At 38.5% G+C, this 20243-nt stretch overlaps 1 protein-coding gene across 1 annotated transcript in view; it reads left to right on the forward strand.

Moving 5' to 3' along the window:
- ATRNL1 (attractin like 1) overlaps positions 1-19256 on the forward strand; it is a 754994-nt gene extending 735738 nt beyond the window's left edge. The window contains exon 29 of the mRNA XM_027063193.2: positions 16309-19256. Within this exon, the coding sequence (XP_026918994.2) occupies positions 16309-16433 (125 nt within the window). The 3' untranslated portion in view covers positions 16434-19256. The remainder of the gene's footprint in view (positions 1-16308) is intronic.
- The last annotated feature ends 987 nt before the right edge of the window (positions 19257-20243 follow it).

Below are 20243 nucleotides of genomic sequence, written 5' to 3' on the forward strand. Positions count from 1 at the left end.
TAAATAAGCTTTAAAAAACCAGATTCTCCCTCTCTCTCCCTCTGCCTCCTCCCTTACTCCCGTGCATGCTCTCTAAATAAATAAATAAATAAATAAATAAATAAATAAATAACTTCAGGTGGCATCCTGTGCCATTTCCTTCTTCTAAACCAGCCTTTCCCCAAAGTAGTTAAAATAACTAAATAATCTACTTCATCCCAGATTAGTTCTTAGAACTACTCTGGAGCCCTGAATCTGGCCCTGTGCTGAGTCAGCTTGGGATTCTCTCTGTCCCTCTCTTTCTAGGCCCCTCCCCCACTTGTGTGTGCTCTCTTGCTCTCTCTCAAAATAAATAAATAAACATTTTTAAAAGATAGTCTTCTACAAAAAAATAATAAAAATTGTAAAAGCAGGGGGGATTTAATGTACTTAATCAGTTATAAATAAGTCATTTATAGTTGGCCTTTCAAAATCTCCTTTACATTGTTTATGGACAAGTCATGAATACCATTGTAAATGAAAATTATAACCTGCGTTCTCCAACTTTAATAAGTGGGGGTTCAGAGTAAGGAATATAAAACCAAATCTGATTATGCATGTGTGTGTGTGTGTATATATATATATATATATATATATATATATATATTCTGCACATGTGTGTGAATATCTTTAAAATTTTTATTATTAAAATATAGTTGGCATACAATGTTGTATTAGTTTCACGTGTACAACATAGTGATTTGATGATTCTAGATGTTAGTGCTCACCACAATAGGTGTGGTTACCATTTGTCACCGTACAACATTGTTACAGTAATATTTATTACATTCTCTATGCTGTATTTTTCATCCTTGTGTCTTCCAGTTATTTTATAACTGGAAAATTGTACCTCTTAATCCCCTTCATCTATTTTACCTCTCCCCACCATTCCCTCCCCCTCTGGAAACCACCGGTTTGTTCTCTGTCTTTATGAGTCTGTTTCTGGTATTGTTTGTTTGTTTGTTTGTTTTGGTTTTTTAGATTCCACATGAAGTGAAACCATATGGTATTTTTCTTTCTCTGTCTGACTTATTTCACTTAACGTATTACCACTGTCTAGGTCCATCCATGTTGTCACAAGTGGCAAGATCTCCTTCTTTTTCTATGAGAAAAAGAATCTCATTCTAATTTTCCACTATATTCCAATAGTCCAGTATATATATTCATATCATCTTTATCCATTCATTTATCAATGAATACTTACATTGTTTCCATATCTTGAGTATTGTAAATAACACTGCAATAAACATAGGGGTGCATATATATTTTTAGATTAGTGTTTTACTTTCCTTTGGGTAAATAATCCCAGAATTGTGATTGCTGGAGCATATGATATTTCTATTTTTAATTTTTTGAGGAACCTCCATACTGTTTTCCATACTAGCTGCACCAACTTATATTCCTACCAATAGTGCACAAGGATCCCCTTTTCTCCACATCCTCAGCAACATTTGTTGTTTCTTGTCCTTTTGATATTAGCGCTCTGATTGGTGTGAGGTGATATCTCATTGTGGTTTTGATTTGCATTTCCCTGATGATGAGTGATATTGAGTGTCTTTTCATGTGTCTGTTGGCCATCTTCTTTGGAAAAATGCCTGTTTGTGTCCTTTGCCCATTTTTATTCAGATTATTTGTTTTTGTTGTTTTGTTTTGTTTTGTTTCGTTTGATTTTGTTTGGTTGGTTTTTGTTTGTTTGTTTGGTGTTGAATTATGTGAGTTCTTTATGTATTTTGGGTATTATCCCATATCAGATATAACATTTGCAAACATCTCTCATTCAGTAGGTTACCTTTTTGTTTTGTTGATGGTTTCCTTTGCTGGGCAAAACCTTTTCATTTTGGTGTAGTCCCAATATTTTTTTTTTCTTTTGTTCCCCTTACCTGAGGAAACATAGCCATAAATATGGTACTGAGGCCAATGACCAAGAGATTACTGCCCATATTTTCTTTTAGGATTTTTATGGTTTCAAGTCTCAACATTTAGATGTCTAATCCATTTTTAGTTTATTTTTTTGTATGATGTAAGAAAGTGGTCCACTTTCATTTTTCGCATGTAGCTATCCAGTTTTCCCAGCACCATTAATGAAAGAGACTGTCTTTTCCCATTGAATATTCTTGCCTCCTTTGTCATAGATTAATTGGCCATATATGCATGGGTTTATTTCTGGGCTCTCTATCCTGTTCCATTCATCTATGTGTCTTGAAATAGATATACTTTTTAAAACCTCATAGTACCATACTTTTGCTATACTTTAATACTTTCTTAGATTTAATCCCCTAAAATGTAAGTTTCTTTTCTTTATTAAAAATCTTTTTTTCCCTCTGATTATGGGAACTCATCAACCACTGGGCTGAAAGTCAGCGGCAGCTGGATGGTGAACTGGCCCCTTGCCCAGACCTCAGAGTAAGACTAATTTGAAAATCCTTTACAGAATGCAGCCCAGAGTCTGCTGCTCAGAAGATCCTGCTCTAATCAACCATTGATCATAAGAGATTTCCTTTATTGACCTGAAAGCAAGTTTCTTCATCTTCCTTCCAGCTAAGGCACTTACTGAAAGTAGGGAGATATAATCCAAAGTGAATATGCCTAATAAAGAAGGCAAAGCCTTCCATCTCTTCTCACAAATGACATTCCGATTCTGTTGCTAGTGGGCCTTCTTCAATGACATGTATGAGTAAGAATTTCTGTCTCCATCCATCTCTTAACCCATTTCACTGCCACCCTGTGAAGAACCTGTGGTTAGCAGATATCCTTTCTACAAATACACTTGGCAAGTCATTTAGGAAACTGTAGTCAGGGATTGTGGAACAATATATGGGAATTCTCTCAGTGTCTGCAGATACCTTGGAATGAATGCAGGGAAATGTTTATCCCCCTGGATACATCATCAGAAAGTTCCAGATCATTCTCAAGTCAGCTCCCTCTATGATTTACCTGCCTGTAGAGTTTGAAAGGTTCCCACTAGTGCTGACTCTTTGTGACACTTCTCAATTTACAGTAGCTCAGAGGACACTTTGATTGTTTCCAAAGGCAAAGTGGGACAAAATGACACTCTTTTCACCCAGAAGGGTCAGCATTTATGGGACATGCTCAGTCAGATTCTCAAAATTGCTTCAGAGAATGAAGATTTCTTTTATACTAACTTCTGATAGATTAAAGGAGGTCATTTAAACAAACTACTTCCCCAAAGTCCCTGTTTTGAATTGCTGGAGAGAATGTGCACTATCTGGGGTCTTGGATCACTTGGCAAACACCAGAGGAGTGGTTTGGAGTCTGTTTTGGGAAGTACACTGTCCAACTACATTGCCTTTTCCTTCAGCAAAAGAGATTTATCAAGGATCAATTTGGCTGCGACACATCTGTTTTTGTTAAAATGCCTTTGGCCATTAAGTTATCTGTAATAACTTTTGGTAAGGTCTGAGCAATTTATAATAATATTAATGGAAAAATCATGATTCTATATAGCATTTTTTCTCTTCCGTTTTATCTAAATGGCTAGAAGTGGAGATTTGCATAATTTTATCTAGTTTTTTTCCCTCCCATTTTTGCAATGATCTGAGAGTTTTGTATAGAAGGCATTAAATTGATGCTGTGAACGTAGAGGAGTAGAAACATCACCTTGGACAATACTAAACTTCATATGTTTTTAGTTGATAGCTTGTCTTTTAATACTCATTGTGGTATATATGTGTTATGTGATATTTTAAATTTGAGTCTATCTACTGTACTCTCATGTATTCTTATATAAATGCTACGGAAAGCAGCGTGATTCACAACACCACCCAACACTCTTTAACCTTGATTGACAATTATAATCTAGTTTCTTATAAATAGGTATCTGAGCTCAAAAAAAAAATAAAAAAAAAAAAAAGATTTGTGTTTTTGTGTTGACTCTGACTTTGCACGGATCTCCAGAGAGAAGAGATCAGAACATGAAAGGTAAACTGATTTTTCCTTTTGGGAAGTGGTTCATTCAAGACCTGAAAGAAGCTTTGGATAGGACTTCCAGAGTTGATTTAAAAATACTCAGTGTCTCCAAAGAAATTCAGGGAGAAAGGAATTGCTGATGCTTTGCTGCGAAGCAAGTGTGGTAACTGTTTCAATTTTTCATCAATACTGTACCCACAGCCACAGATATTAAAGCCCATTTATAGACAGTGTTGACCAAGGTACTGAGCAAGATGCTCACTAGTGTGGCTCTCACTGTTTGGGCATAAGCACGTCAGGCCTTAAGGGGAGCAAGGTGACACCATGCTCTCCGCTGGGTCACCTTCTCGGACAAGAGATTATTTACAGTTACACTGGTGCCACGGTGGTCCCTCCCTGCCCTGCATTTTACCCATGCTCCACTCACTGTCTTCTTTGCGACTAAGCGTAAGGATTGGAGAAACCTAAAGACGCCAGCCTATATTTCTGACTGCCTTTAAGGTAAAACAACACTGAGACTTCTGATCAGAATTCACTTCCTTAGCAGCACACAGCACTAAGAGACATGCTTTAATCCTCATTCAAGTCCTATTTATTGATTACCTATTTTAGACAACGCATTGGGATATAAGGATGCGTAAAAACATAGCTCTTATATTTAAGGTGCTCCCAGTCTTGGAGGTAGGCAGGGTTAAAATACAAAATTGTATTATAACATAAAGGGTTAAAAAACTAAATGTAAAAAGAAATCTGTTCGGTTGCCCAGAGATTTCTGGGCAGGTTAATCCCACCTGGTCTTGGACACTGCCCATTCTCCTGACCTCCCTGATATGAAACTTAGAGCCAGTTCCTTGATTAGTGTTATTGGCATCATAGAAGCCACACCCATTGGTCAGTACAAACCATACCTGCCAGTACGGGTGAGGTTCTCACTCTGGTAGAAGTGTGTCCACTCCCTCAAAGGTCCTTAACCAGCCAGAACAGATGCACGTTTCCGGCAAGGAAGTCCTTGGACCCATCCAGTCCCCTGACTTCACAGTGATGCTCGTGGTATCCTACTCTGCTGCCACTCAAGAACATGTACGACAGAGGGGGCTCGCAGTGGTGTCTGGGTCCTTGCTGTTGGCCCACTCAAGAAAGGCAGCTGCAGTCATAAATTTGTAGAGCCTGAGTGACCTTAGGAACCACCTACTCCAACTTCCTTCCAAGAGAAACCTCCCAAGGGACATTCTGAATTTCAGATCAAGAAAGGCTTGGAAGCCACAAACTCAGCTGGCTTACCGTTGTCATGGAAGTTTTTGGCTATTTGTTGCAAACAGAAACAGCATCCACAGGTTATAACTAGTCTCTGGCTAGTTTTCTTACGGAGTCTGTGGACAGTCTCTGTCCTGCCTTCCTCTTACCTCTCCGGATATACTGTCTTCTCGTGGGCTCCTCTCCTCCATTGCCAGTGCTCTCCTCTCGGTCCCCCCTCCTTCTTATCCCGTTCTTTCTACCAAGGGCAGACTTATCCACCCCGGTGGCAGGGATCTGCACCTCCCTCCCTGGGGAATAGTACTTGCAAATGGCATTGAGGCAGAGTGTCATGAGCTTTCCTACCCTCTTGTCTCCCACCTGCCACCTAGATGTCAATGCTCAAGGCAACCATGGAAACCCCTGACTGAAGATGGCAGAATCCCCATCAGCCTTGGTCCCTGAGTAACTACATAGAGCAGATGCTGCATTCACTACCTCCTCCTTCCCCCACATGTGTCCTGACACCTCAGGATTGGATTTTACATAGTGAGAAATGAACTATCGTGTTCACCTGCTGATATTTGAGGCTTTATTGTAACAGCTGTTACCTATACTAACAAAGTCTTAAGATGCCATCCGTGTAAAAACCCTGGGTATCTCAGGGCTAGACTTTATTCCTGAGCTTCCCACCTGCATTTCTAGCTAGATATCTCCACTATGGTGTCCCACGGGTCATCCAATCTCAGTATGTCTAGAACTGATCAAATTAGCCACCACCTTCCTTGGATATACTGTTCCTCCTTCATATACCAGTGAGTAGAATTGGTATGCACTTGGCCACGCTCTCTCTCAAGCCAGAAAGCTGGGAGTTGTTCTAGATTCCTCCCTATTTTCATCTCCCATATTAGTCTCTCCTAAAACATCTGTCCTGTTCATTCTTTATCTCTCTCTCTACTGCCATTTTCCTGTCTGGTTTCAATAATCATAGCCTTGTCCCCAACTCCCATCCGTCTGTGCTACCGCGAGGGGTGTCTCTTTGAAGTAACGATCTGGCTATGCCTCTCCACGCCTTAAAATCATTTCAAGGCTTTTTATGTCTTGCAGATTAAACATCTGTTTCCAAGTTTGGTACCTAGGGCTGTCTCACGGACCCCCTTATGCTTCCCACTCCCTTCTTTCTCACTAGTCTCCCTTTTGAACCTGCGGTACACTCGTAGCAAATGTCCTAAAGTTGCAAATGCCCTTGCTCTCCATGCTGGTGAAGTTCCAGTTCCCTCCAGCCAGAATACGCCACACTGCTCATGCCTGTGCTCTTCTTGTGAGTAGTTCTTTCTTGTCTTTCAAACCTCAGCTCAGAAACCACCTCCCCTGGGAATCTTTGATCTCCACCCCCCACCCCGCCCCCAGGAAGTCTCCTCTTGACTTTTTTCCCCTAGTGCCTTGGGCCTACTTCATAGAATTTGTCTCGGTGTGATTATTAGCAAATGTGGGAGCTCTTGCATGGTTGCCGAGCTTGATGCTGTTTGATAATGACTCTTTGACAACCACCCTCAACCACACTAGCTGTAATATACTCTCAACACATGTTTATTGATTTAACCTGTGTTGTCGTCCACTCCTATCTACATAAATGGATAAAACAATGCACATCATGTGCTGAGGGCAATGCCTGGCATAGAGTAAGCATTCAGTCAATGTTAACAGAATAGGGTTTTTTTTTATTATTATTATTTCTATTACCATCAGCATTAATTAAAGCCTTTGATCTTAACTGATTTCACACCCCTAGCAATTTTTGAATTGGGTTTTTTCCCCCCATTTGGTTCAAAATCATTACTCATTTATACTAAAGTAGAAAATTCCTTCTAATGGTATAAACTGAGTAGAATTCAAGTCAAAGAATTGGGAGGCTTGGTCTCAGGTCCCGCTACTACCACTAACTGTGTGAGCCTGAACTAGTCACTTCATCTCTCTATGCCTCATTTGGGCCATTGGGGAAGCATAGATAAAAAGAAGTTTCTGGGACATCTGGGTGGCTCAGTTGGCTAAGCATCCAACTCTTGATTTTGGCCCAGGGCATGATCTGGCTGTACACTGACAGTGCAGAACCTGCTTGGGATTCTCTCTCTTTCTCTTTCCCTCTGCCCCTCCTCGGTTCATGTACTTACTCTCTCTCTCTCTCTCTCTCAAAATAAATAAACATTTTTTTAAACAAAGAGCTTCTGGACACACTTCAGCAGAATAGTCTTGAGAAACAACCTAGATACTCAATGTAAAAGCATTTATTAACTCTAAAAAGTAGGGAGAAGTTCATTGTTAGTAGTATGTCCAATAATACAAGCAATATTAGTGTAAACAATGCTTTCACTATTCAGTGTTGTCATTCCTCTATTTTGCCATTATCATTTTCAATTGTTATCATATTCTCTGATGAATGGGCCACAGATATAAGTCATCTCTACATCTATGAGCAAATTCTCAATTTTATTTTCCAAGGTATCAGAATAATTCTGGTTTGAGGACTAAACCTAGTACCACCTCACTGGCAATGTTGTTCTATACTGATGCTATCTGTGAGTCTTTGAGTCCACCTTTCCATCAAATTTTGTTCTTTATTTGGCATTCCACACAGTAAACATACTCGTTGTTGAATGAATGAATGAGTGAGTGAATGCTATTAATGGATAGAGGCAAAGCCTTTTTTTTAATATTTATTTATTTATTTATTTTGAGAGAGAGCAAACATGAATGAGGGAGGGGCAGAGAAAGAAGGAGAGAGAGCATCCCAAACCATGAAATCATGACCTGAGTCCAAATCAAGTCAAATGCCCAACCGGCTGAGCCACCCAGACACCCCAACAAAGTCTTGGGTTCCCAGTGTTTTGTCAACTGCTTCCTATTTGACTTCAAACTTCTCACTTGATGATGATGATGATGATGATGATGATGATTGACATTTTTGAGATCTTATGTGCCAGGCACTTTCCTAAGCCCTTCACATTTAATCTTTGCAATAACTCAGTCAAAAAAAAAATACATGAGTCTGATCCCCTATAATGGAAGCTCCATGGAATATAGAATCTTTTATGTATTTTCTGTCTCATCAATTGCTAAATTCTTAGAGACTCAGAGCATTGCCTGGCATATAGTAGGCACTCAAGAAATTATAGTTGAATGAAGTGATTTGCTCTTCAAACACTTTCTTGATACTTTGGAGTTTTTGGACATTTGCAATTTGATTGTGATTTCTTACTAGTAGTAGTAGTAGCTGATTTACTATTGAAATTATTAACTATCTTTTTATAACACTTTATAAAGTATTTTCACATATAATCTCATTTAATATAAAGCAAACAATGACATTTTACTACTAGAAACGCTAAAATTCAATGTCTCTCCCTAGTGGAAAATAAAATATTGCCATTATTACAAAACTGCCATAGTTTGATTTTTCCAGTGATCAGTAAGCACTTTAATTAATTTAAAGATGATTGGGGCTTAAAATTAAGAATTATCATATATCAGATTTTTTTAATTGAAGGAAGAAATTGCTAGAAAATATTTCCCCAGTTGGCTTAGGATGAGGGAATTCTCAGTTGGAAAGTACTTAACATTACTTAACAATGTGGAAGGGTAGCTGCAAGGCTGATGCTTATAATGTTTGTGCCTCTAAAAAAAAAATCACAAAATATTTTAAATGAATTAATAAGATTTTTACTAGGTAATTAAAATTTGAACTGATAAGATCTAAAGGAAGCTTTACTTGTTGAGAAGCATGAGGATTTGCATTACACAATGACTTGAGACAATAACGTCCATGATTTACTCAGCATACTCTTACCAATCAGAAAACAGTCCATAAACAATTTAGGGAATGCTTGGCAATGTTATAGAAGGTGGCATCTGTGGTGTTAGCAGTAGGATTACATTTCGTAAAACTTGTACCATGTGTCCTTTAAATGAAATTTTACAACATTATGATGTGCTAAAGGCCAAACAAAATCGTATAACCAGAATGTAGTTAACAATTTGTCTTTAAGTATTGACATCTCTAGTTGCCATTGGTTTTTAGTAGGTGAAGGGAAACATTTCTTTAAACTCTTCAGACAAATATGACTAGTCCATTTGTCATTCCAATGTTTTCAGTACTTGAAGTGTTTCAATTTTGGTTCAACAGTGTAACCTTTGGAGTTTTGCCTAATAATGACTTCAGTTGCACTGGCCTTCCAACAGATCAATTAAAGTGGAAATGCATATTTTCTAATTATGCATCCAGCCCCACTTGCATCTTGGCAAGGGTGGCCACGCCGAATGTTAAATGAAGTCTGCACAATAGCTAGCGTCAATGCAACATCAAAGTTTCCCAAAGTCACTTTCTTAATCATGTGAAGGATAGCCAAGGCTCTGATCAGTAGCATGTAGCTGTATACAATCAGAGGGAAAACATTTAAACATCCCAGCATGGTATTTCCATTTAAATCTGATTACAGTGAAATAAAACTGTAGCCATTAAAGGTTTAGAAGAACTACAAATACAAGCCGTAAAAGAAGACAGATAGTAAATGAGGTAGTAAAACATTTCAGCAGGGCAAACAGTTTACAGCACTCATTTAGGTCATCCCGAAGCAGACTGTTCAATTCACTGCAGACCTTGCACCATTCCCTGAGCTCCACTTAAACCTGCAATTAACCTTTCACGCCTAATGAAGCTGTTTTCCTGGAAAATTAAAATATATAGTGGTGCCTGCTTTTACACAGACTTGGGAGGAGAACATTTCAAAATGAATGACTTTTCTGAGGCTTTGTTCAAATGTAAAATGGAAGTGCTATGTTTGTGTATAAAGTGAGAATGTTCTTTCCAAGGCAATTTCACTTGATGTGCAGTAGTTTATTACTGTACTTATTAATTGTTCTGCATAATTGTAAAAAAACACACATCAGTAATTTTATGATTAGATTGTTACTGCTGGAGTCTACTAATACCATTTCCCTTCCATTAGGAAAAACTAGAGTTTTACTAAAGACAACTCGATTCCTGCCTGATGTTTCTCCTTGGTGGTTTTCATTGCAAATTTAGTGGTTTGAAAAGATATATTTACCATTTAAATATTTAGCTGTTAGTCATTTGTATTGCTTTCTTTGTAGGGCATGTCTGCACGTGTTTATTGAGAGCCTTAATTCTTAATTATAGAAAAAAAAAAGTCGTTGTTATTGTTTTTCTCTGAGAGTCCGAGGAAAGGTCTGATTTGGGTGTAACTTCTGCTTATTTACCAAATATCTGTGGTAGCTCTTGGCATCCAAATCAGTAACTACTAACTTGTGCCCCTGTTCTGAGGGAAATCTACATGGTCCCAAAGGAGTCTGCCTCCTTCATAGCTTGCCCTGCCCTGTCATCCAGAGCAGCCACGGGTGATGTTCCACATTAGCAGGAGCTAGTTTGAAAAACCACAAGGCCATAGCAAACGGGACAGGAAACAGAAGATGGTACCTTCTTTCTTATGAGGTTTATAATTCATATTTAAATAATCTAAATGTCATAGTGACTGGTGTTTAAGAACTCAAAGTGCAAAAAGGTAAAGTTTATAATAAATATTTAAACCCCAGCATTTTTATTGAGTCTATGGGCATATTTTGATGTAAATTCTGCTAGCCTGCAGTGTCTGTGCATCATCTTGACATGGTAAATGAAATTCCTTTAGACCACCAGTCTAAAATAATGAATTGTTCCCCCAGTTAATTGTATTGCTTTGATAACAAGGAACTGTGCTAGGTCTAGAGAACACAGTAAGTGGATTTCATCAGATGATTTGTGTGACGTTTTGAAAAATGATCTTCTGGAGTGACCTGATTTTAATGGAACGCAAACCGCAGGCAGCCTGTGCCACTGCATCGCATCCCACTGCAGGAAGGGCTTCCTCCTATGGCACCGGGAGCGAGAGGGCATCACCAGAAAACCTCTCCCTGGGTGGGGGGAAAAAATTCCCAGGGGAATCTAAATGGGAGAAAGTGTTTGCCTCGAAGGGCAACATGGATAACTTATTTTTAAGTTGTTGTTGTTTTATTGATGCTTGTTAAAAAAAAAAAATCCAGGAAAGATCTCAAGCTACCTTTTTGTCTCTTCATCACCAGCGTGAAAACAAGCCAAGACCAACCAAATAGCAAGTGAGGCTATTTACTCAGAACTCGCTACAGGAAGGGAGTCAGTCATCCACCATTGCTTGCTTGCATTTTGGCAGACCCTTAAAAATAGGCAAATGGGAACCTTTTATGGTGGAAAAAAGAGAAGGCTTCAAGTGCGCCCTGATGGGAAGCAATGGGCACCGGAAAGCCGGAGGCAGGTTAACTGGAAACGGATGTGCTATGTGATTGGTTAGAGGTGCATAGTTGCCTTTTTCTGATTGGTCCTTATTTGGAAGCAGGGACAAAAATTAGGGAAGTTGTCAGTTATTAATCAAGTTGGGTAGGTGGGGCCCGTTGTTATAGGGTAATTGTTTGACTTCCTAGATTGTTACTAGACATAGGGGTCTGAGTTGCCATCACATGGCGGGCTGGCTTCCTAGCCCGGTTGTTGCAGGTAAGGGTGTGCTTGCATGAGCAGGTTGCTGCAGTTTGAGGGCCAGAGTTCTGTTTTTATCTTACGGTCTGGCCATTGTCTATTTATATGTTCAGTCTCTCACCAGCACGTACATGTTACATGCGGGGAGGAGTCATATTGTTTCTGTTGTTTTTTTTAAAGAGCTACTGAAAACTTTTTTTTTTTTTTTTTGTAGTCAATTAAGACGCCCTACAGGTGCGCCTGGGTGGTTCAGCCGGTTAAGTGTCGGACTTCTCAGGTCATGATCTCACAGTCCGTGGGTTCGAGCCCTGCATCAGACTCTGTGCTGATAGCTCAGAACCTGGAGCCTGCTTCAGATTCTGTGTCTCCCTCTCTCTCTCAAAAATAAACATTAAAAAAAATTCCCTACAATAAAGTATATTGAAGGGCAATGATAGAACTTTATCTTCTTTTAAAGCATCTTCCACACACTAGAAACCTCAGGAACAGTTTATTCTTGTGTCCAGGGCCTCTTGTAGGTTGACTGAGGATATAGCAATTTCTGGGTGGTTGTTGTTATTTTAGAGTTCTCCATATATTAAAATATGCAGAAATGCAAAATCAGTAATAAACACCTATCCCCAATAATTCGACACTTAAACATATATGCATGCAGTTATTATGATTATTATGCTGTTCAGAATTAAATTACAGTATTATAAAAAAGAATAACTCATGGTGTGCCACAAGCTGTGTAGTCCTGTAAAGGACTCAAGCTTACATCTAAACGAAAACATCGTTTGGCCCATCAGGAGGATGAGAGGTGGGCGGTGGCCCTCAGAGTGTCCTCTGTGAGCACATGTGGTGGACGCTCAAACGTCACTGCCTCCAGGAGTCCAAGGTTTCTTGCACGCACATTGCCATTTATGCAGGATCTGTAAATGCAGTTGATTGTTCCATTTTCATAGGAAAGAACAAAAATTTGTCAAATTAAAAATAAGCATGATTTGCAATTTTATTTGTAACTTAAGGACTGAAACATGGCTTATGATTTATTATTTCCAGCTGAATGTGTTTCCAAGCTTACAAATCATTAGCAAACCCAGGATATTTATGAGAGACACTACTTTAATTAGGCTTTGGACTGCAAATACCCTGAAATACAAAGGTACAGTGACAGTTTCGGATTAGCATAGAATTTCCTGTTTTGGCAACTCACACTGTTTACTTCTCTCCTGGAATGTATCTTCTGTAAGGAAGCAACATTTGCAGCCACGTGTAAATGGAAAAGTATTATTTTTCAGGGCTCTTTTGGACTGGGTCATGCAGTGGTTTAATGAATAACACGATTTCGTATTGAGATGCTGTGATCATTGAAATTAGTGTAAGTGGTCTCCGTCTACATTAAAGGAGACATACATTCTTTGTCATATTTGGCTGTCTCTGGATAAGATGGTGCCAGGAATGAAATAACAGAAGGTTGTGAATTCTGACCGAAGTGTGCCAAGAGATCTGCAGAAACTTCAGGTCTGCCTGAACCGAACTTTCAGTTAGCACAACCCTGCTCCGTGATTCTTTTTTAAAAGAAAACATGTGCTTCAGCTTCCTCTCCTGAAGAAATAACAAAATAACTATTTCCTACAGCAGAATAAGTGGTTAAAACGTCTTTGTTGGCCACTTCAGAAGTCCATCTGTGCTCTTCCAAGGTCAAGAAAGCGATTTTTATTTAAACTTTGAACCTTTGAACTTGCATTACCTCTAAGAAATTTGAGTAATTGTTTATTATCCTGAAAGAGCAGGTTCTTTAACAGCAACCCTGAAAAACTAAATACCTGAGATTATCAGCCTAGCCCGTGATTACTGTAACTTTTTAGTCCCTTCCCTCCCCAGCACCATTAATTTCTCCTTCTCTACAAATACCTTCTCTTCTGTTTTCGAAAGTACCTAAAACTCTTTTTTCCCTTTAAAAAATATATGCAGGGGCGCCTGGGTGACTCGGTCAGTTGAGCATCCGACTCTTGATTTTGGCTCAGGTCATGATCTCACAGTTCATGAGATCGAGCCCCACATCAGGCTCCATGCTGACAGTGTGGAGCCTGCTTGGGATTCTCTCTCCCTCCCTCCCTCTGTCTCTCTCTCTCTCTTCTCCTCCCCACCTGCATGCATGCTCTGTCTCTCAAAATAAATAAACATTTAAAAATATATATGTACTCAGATAATTCTATGTAGTCACACAGATTTCATCTGACCCGTTGCTTCCCCTGTGCACCAGTTCCCTTATTGCCAAATGGCTTGAGCATGGGACTCTTCCATGCACTGCCACATTTCCTCTCACCCCATTCCCCGCTTAACTTGTGGACTCCCTTCCTCAGTTAGGTATGGACATGACTCAAAGATCATCAAAATCTTCTTTGAGGAAATCGAATGGTCTTCACATCCAGCCTCACTGCTGGCCCATTTGGTCCCTCTGCAGACTCCTTGAACCCTGTCCTCCTTTGACTTCTACAATACTGTCCTAGGCTAGTGGACCCTCCCCTTACAGTGTCTGTTCCCCTTGGCATTTCTTTCCGTTCATAAGCCTCTGGAGTTCTATCCTTGCCAGGTCAGAGTTGAGGCTTACCTAGAATAGATTGACCCACAAGGAGTAAAACAATTCATTGACATCTTACATAGCTTAAGATCCAAAGTGAGGCCTTTCTCTAAGATAAGAACATCACATAGAGGAGATGTCTGTGAGGGCTCAGGGTTTGGTTCAGCTCTACTCAGTGTCAGGTCTTCAAGACCCTGGAGACAGGAAAATGAACCAAAAGTCCTTTAGTGACCTCTTTAAAGCAAGCAGCCTGTTCTCTTGGTTTAGTATGGTGACTTGGCACATTTTGTTTTACTCAAGAATTATATGGGACTCAACAGAAACTAAAATGATTCATGCGTAGCTATGATAAACCAGGGTATCTGGTGGAGCCATTGCTTTTACAAGTTTAGAAGGCATTTACTATCCATCAACATATTACCAAATGTTCTCCTCAATCAGGAGACTAAATGATGTCACAAAACAGAATTCTTTCAATTACCTGTGATAGCTAGAGACTTACTTTTGTGTTAATAGTCTGCTGATCATACTCAAGATTGTTTTCTTATGTGTACAAAATATCAAGTTGTCTCTTCCATGTCTGCTTGTGCATAACATAACTCTGCCTGGGTGCTTTCTTCTTAAAAGCACTTGAAAAAAAAAGAGAATGAACGACAGGCCACAGATCTGGAGAAAATCTTTGCAAAACACATATATGATGAATTGCTGCTATCTAAAATATAAATGAAATCTTAAAACTCAACAATAGGCAAACAAAAAGCTCAATTAAAACTGGGCAAAAGATCTGAACAGATACCTCACCAAAAAAATGTGCATCTGTCAAATAAGCATATGAAAAAAGCATGCTTAACAGCATATGTTTTTACAGAATTGAAAATTAAAACAACCATGAGATACAGTTACACCTATTAGAATGGCCAAAATCCCAAACACCAACAACACCAAATGCTGACAGAGAGGTAGTACAATAAGAACTCTCATTCATTGGTGGTGGGAATACAAAAGGCAGAGCCACTTTGGAAAACGGGAAGTTTCTTTCAAAGCTACAAGCCAGACTTACCATGTGATCCAATGATCATGCTCCTAGGTATTTATGAATTGTTAACTTACTTCTACATAAAAAAATTGCACATAGGTATTTGTGGCTGCTTTATTTATATTTGCCAAAAATCGGAAGCAGTCAAGATGTCCTTCATCTTGGGTAAACAAACCGTGGTACATCCATACAATGTATGGATGAATGAATATTATTCAGTGATAAAAAAAAAAAAATGAGCCATTGAACCAGAAAAGATGTGATTGAAACTACATGATACCCCAGAAAAGGCAAAACGATAGAGACATTTCAAAAAGGTTAGTGATTACCAGAGGCTCAGGGGAAAGAGAGAGATAAACTGGTAAAGCACAGGGGATTTTTAGGGTAGTGAAATTATTCTGTATGATACTGAAATGGGGAATACATGACATTATGCATTTGTCAAACCCCATAGAATGTACAATACAAAAAGCGAATCCCAATGTAAACTATAGACTGGTTGATAGTCATGTATCAATACTGGCTCAATTTTTCTTTAAACCTAAAACTGCTCAAAATTAAAAAAAAAATCTTAGCACAATGGTTTTTATTCTACACACACAAAAACAACAGTAACACTGAAAATTCTTCATACATCTAGTACAAACTTGTGTTCAGACACGGGAACTAAGGTGTGGAGTTACATCCATGGCTGCTTGTGATATTTTTGTCACATACTGAATTTAATTATCCAAAGTCAAAGTCAGTTAACTTTGTTAGATCCTTGTTCTTCTTCATGTGTGAAGTTCATGTGTCTAAGTTGAAGAACATTTTAAGTGAAGGGCACGGTACGTAATAACTTCCAATAAACAGCTAAGTATTTGATGACTAAATATAAAACAATGAAAATAGGGTGCTAAGACACCACTGTCACTATCCCGGAAAGGTCTAGCCACGTAGTTGACTGATTTTCACCTTTTCTTCCAGGCCTCGCAATTGCCAGTGCCCTAATAGATATTTCACAACAGAAGCCTTCCGACAGTAAAGACAAGACTTCAGGAGTCCGAAATCGAAAACACCACCTCTCAACACGTCAAGGAACTTGTGTCTGAGAAACAGAAACGACTCCTGGATATTCCGACATGTTTGATTTTGTAAATGACTTCCATTCAGGCTGGTCTATGGCCTCAGTTTTTATGGAGGCAAACCTGTGTATGGTTCCAGAGCTCAAGTACACTTCCCTCCAAATGGGCGATGACTCAAGTGGCCAGAGAATGTCCGTGACTTTTATGAAAGTAACAGTACTGAGGGGCGACAAAGTCAGTTTTTACGACTCTCCTAGGCTTATCATAGATAACATTTAAATACTCCAGAAAAAGATGTATATTGTTTCTTAATGCAGATGGAAAATATGTGATTCCTATAAACCAAACTGTTTATATCCTAGGACTTTAAAGAAAGACATTTTATAATGCCTGAGTGATGAGAATTGTACAATTTTTGCCTCATAAGCAAACTTAAATCACTTCTATATGAACAGGAAATGAACAAATCGCAATGGCTTTAAATGCTGTTTTATCTCACTGTAAATGTAAAAGCAAGATTTTGATTTAGCGGGATGTAGGTAATGTATTTAAATATTCCACATGACCATATCATGTCCGAACTCAGTTTGAGAATGGGACAGTTTCCCACCTAACTGGAACACAGACCAAAATGAGACCATTTGGATGGATGGTAAATGCAACTTCACAGGAGGTTTTATTAGAATTCCAAGTGAAAAGGACGTTCCTGTCATCCACGCCAACTGCCTCACTCATTATCAGAGCTGATAGAGCATGGAAAAGCCTGTCCAGCAATCAATTTTTTCCCTCCTGCCAAAAACCCTGTAATACCAAACCTGAAGAGAGCTGAAATAGTTATTTTACAGTGTGCAAGCTTCAGCTCTAGTATGGTAATTTTTTTTAATTGCTTAGGAGTCATTGGATCAGACCTAAATGATTCATCTGCATTTTTGTAAGAATGGATCAGCTTTGGTTGGCCTTCCTCTCCTAGCTGCTCGATTTTATCTACCTTTTACAAATATTATGGAAGTATTTTAGAGGTGACCCCTCCAAAGTTTTCACATGATCCAGGGTCCTTCTTGCCAACTATTCACTTAGACTACAAGTAGGGACAAGCATTTGTTGGCAAGCATCTACAGTATTCTTATTTCTAACATAAACACATTGGTGTCATGAGAGCAAGTTTCTAGTTTAAAAAATAAGTTCATCAATGCCCACATTTAGCATATTCTTCATGATTCAAACATGTGAGTTATGGCAGAAAGCAAAAATGGTATAGAACAGCCTTCACACTGGAACATAGATTTGTTTGTGTCCTAATTTTGACTATAGTTCACTAGAACTCAGTAGCATTAACCAGACCTTGTTTGGAATTAACAGTTTCTTAACTGTAGTCAGGGTGACTACAGGATAGGTGTAGAAAGCAGTGACAGAGAGACCCAAAGCTGCTTTATACAACATAGTTTTGTTCAATATGAAAGCCATTTACACATAATTGATGTTTAGTACTATATATGTACTTTTCATGTTCTTTGGATTTCTGGAAGGTAATGACACTTTACTGTTTACAGCTAATGCATAGTTACTTGCATGCTGTGGTTGTACAGTAGCAGAATATGACCCTATTGTGATATTCAATGTTTATTTCATAATACCATTATACATAGTCAGCTTAATTTGATGAGGATCGAATGTAATATATAACAGGAATGACCATACAATAGGTAGTTGCATCGTATATAAGATTGCTAGGTTGCATCTAACCATGCCTATCACTGTTTTGATAATTAGACATTTATGAATTATAGTATATATTCTTTATGTTGGCATGATAATTTTGCTATTTTCTATGCGTTAAAAATAAGACTAATTCTTAGAGTAATTTTATCTATAGCCTGTGGGTTTTTTTGGGAGAGGGGGTGGCAGTGAAGCTGGTTGTTTTTGCCTCCCTGTGATATTTTATCTCTCAAAAAAAAAAAAAAAAAAGGCAAGGAAAGTTTGTAAACATCTCCTAGAAAAACGATCAAGTAATTTTATTAGCTTCTTTTTGGACCCTTTAAATGTTGCTTTTTCGCCTGGAAAAATAAATTGACAAAACTGGTGACTACAAAAATATAATCATTTAAAAATAAAATGCCCAATTTGTTTAATTCTCTAACAGTTGTATGAGAGAAAGCTTATGTAACAAAACACAAAAACATATATAAAATCTATTTCAGCTGTCCATTTAGAGAGGCGAAGCAAACAGTGTTACAAAGAAAGAATTGCCAAGCTGTATCCACCTCCAATCCCACTGGGTTCCTAAAACTTGAAAATTTGAATTTTAGAGAGTTATGGGACATAATGCAATGTGAAGTTAAAGTCATACTATATCTTTCTGGGCCAAATATTGCTACCTCCGTGACTACTTTTACAATATCTTCTCAACGTATCAAAGCATTTTACTGGCAGCAAAATTCTTCACCCTCAGGTAAAGTGGATTGAAAAGACCTTAGGGATTATCACTTTGTATTTGTGTCACAATTTTTTTGTCCCCACATCCCAAACACTTTAAATTTAGATGCTACCTTTTTTTTTTAACTTTTTAAAATCAATTCACAAGTATATGCAGATACTCTTCTAGAAGTTTATACTTAAATAACTGATTCTCTTCAAAACTTTATCTTAATGGAATTCGGTACCTTTCCATTTAGAATAACTTTGAAGGGTCCTTTAGATTTTAGGATTTCTTATTCTTCCAAGTAGGAAAAAGGTTTTGTTAAATAGAACAGCATTTTTAAAACTGACCTGGGGACGATATTTGGACAACCAGAGAATTCTTGTTTAAAGGGATGCATGTGCTTACAGATTGATGTAATAAATTTTAAGAGGATTGGGTTTTCCTAATTGCTTTGAAATGGAAATTTGTTTTAGTAATACACGGAGAAGGAAAGAGTATGCCACATACTATTGTGTTATGTTCAGTAGGAAGACTTCAAATAGGACATATTTCAGTGTGGAATCAATACTTGCTGTACTTCCCAATATCTCATGGCGGGGGGGGGGGGGTGGGGAGGGAAGTTCTGTCATATAGAAGTGACTGTACAGCTGGAGTCCTGTTGCAGTCATTTAGAGTATAGACTGGCAGACGGGCCCAAGAACAGATGCTGGCATCAGCTTTGAGCTGTGTCGTGCTGGGCAAGTTTTGCTCTTCGGAAGCCTCAGACATTCCATCTGTGAGGGAAGGTGGTGCCCACCTTGCCGACCCACTGTGAGCCCAGAAGGTAATAGGCATCAAACTCCCACAGCAGGCCCTCCACGCTGAGTAGCTGGGATGGGCCATCACGGGGCCACCAGGCCACTGGTTTTCAACCGTTTTATGAATCCATCTATTAATTTTTCATCCATCTTTTTACCATAACTGAAAGTCAAGTAGGGTTTTGCAGGTGAAAGTTGCATAAAAATCTTGAGCAAGTTCCTATATTTCGAGGATATAGAGATTTCCAAAAAAAACTACTTTGATATTTGAATCATTAGAGGCTTTGGCTCTTCCAAAATATATATAGCTTTAATAGAGCATTTAGACAGGAACATTCATTGTCACTTTCACATTCAAATTGGGCAAGAAGAAACTAATCCTTACGTTTGGTTGGCATACATCGTACCTCTTTTTATCACTAAACATAAAACTATGATTTGAAGAGTGTTTTATATAAAAGGTTTGGAAAAATGAAAACGGATCAGATGAACTAATTCTCCCGCATACACTTAAGGAAAAGTCCACTTCCAAAGCCCATTTGTCATGTTACTAGAGTGACTTTGGAGCTCACTTGATCATAAGAACTACCCGGGTTCGTACAGATTCCTACTTTTGCCTCA

Source organism: Acinonyx jubatus, chromosome D2 (assembly GCF_027475565.1).
Source record: "Acinonyx jubatus isolate Ajub_Pintada_27869175 chromosome D2, VMU_Ajub_asm_v1.0, whole genome shotgun sequence".
In the NCBI taxonomy this organism is placed as follows: Eukaryota; Metazoa; Chordata; class Mammalia; order Carnivora; family Felidae; genus Acinonyx; species Acinonyx jubatus.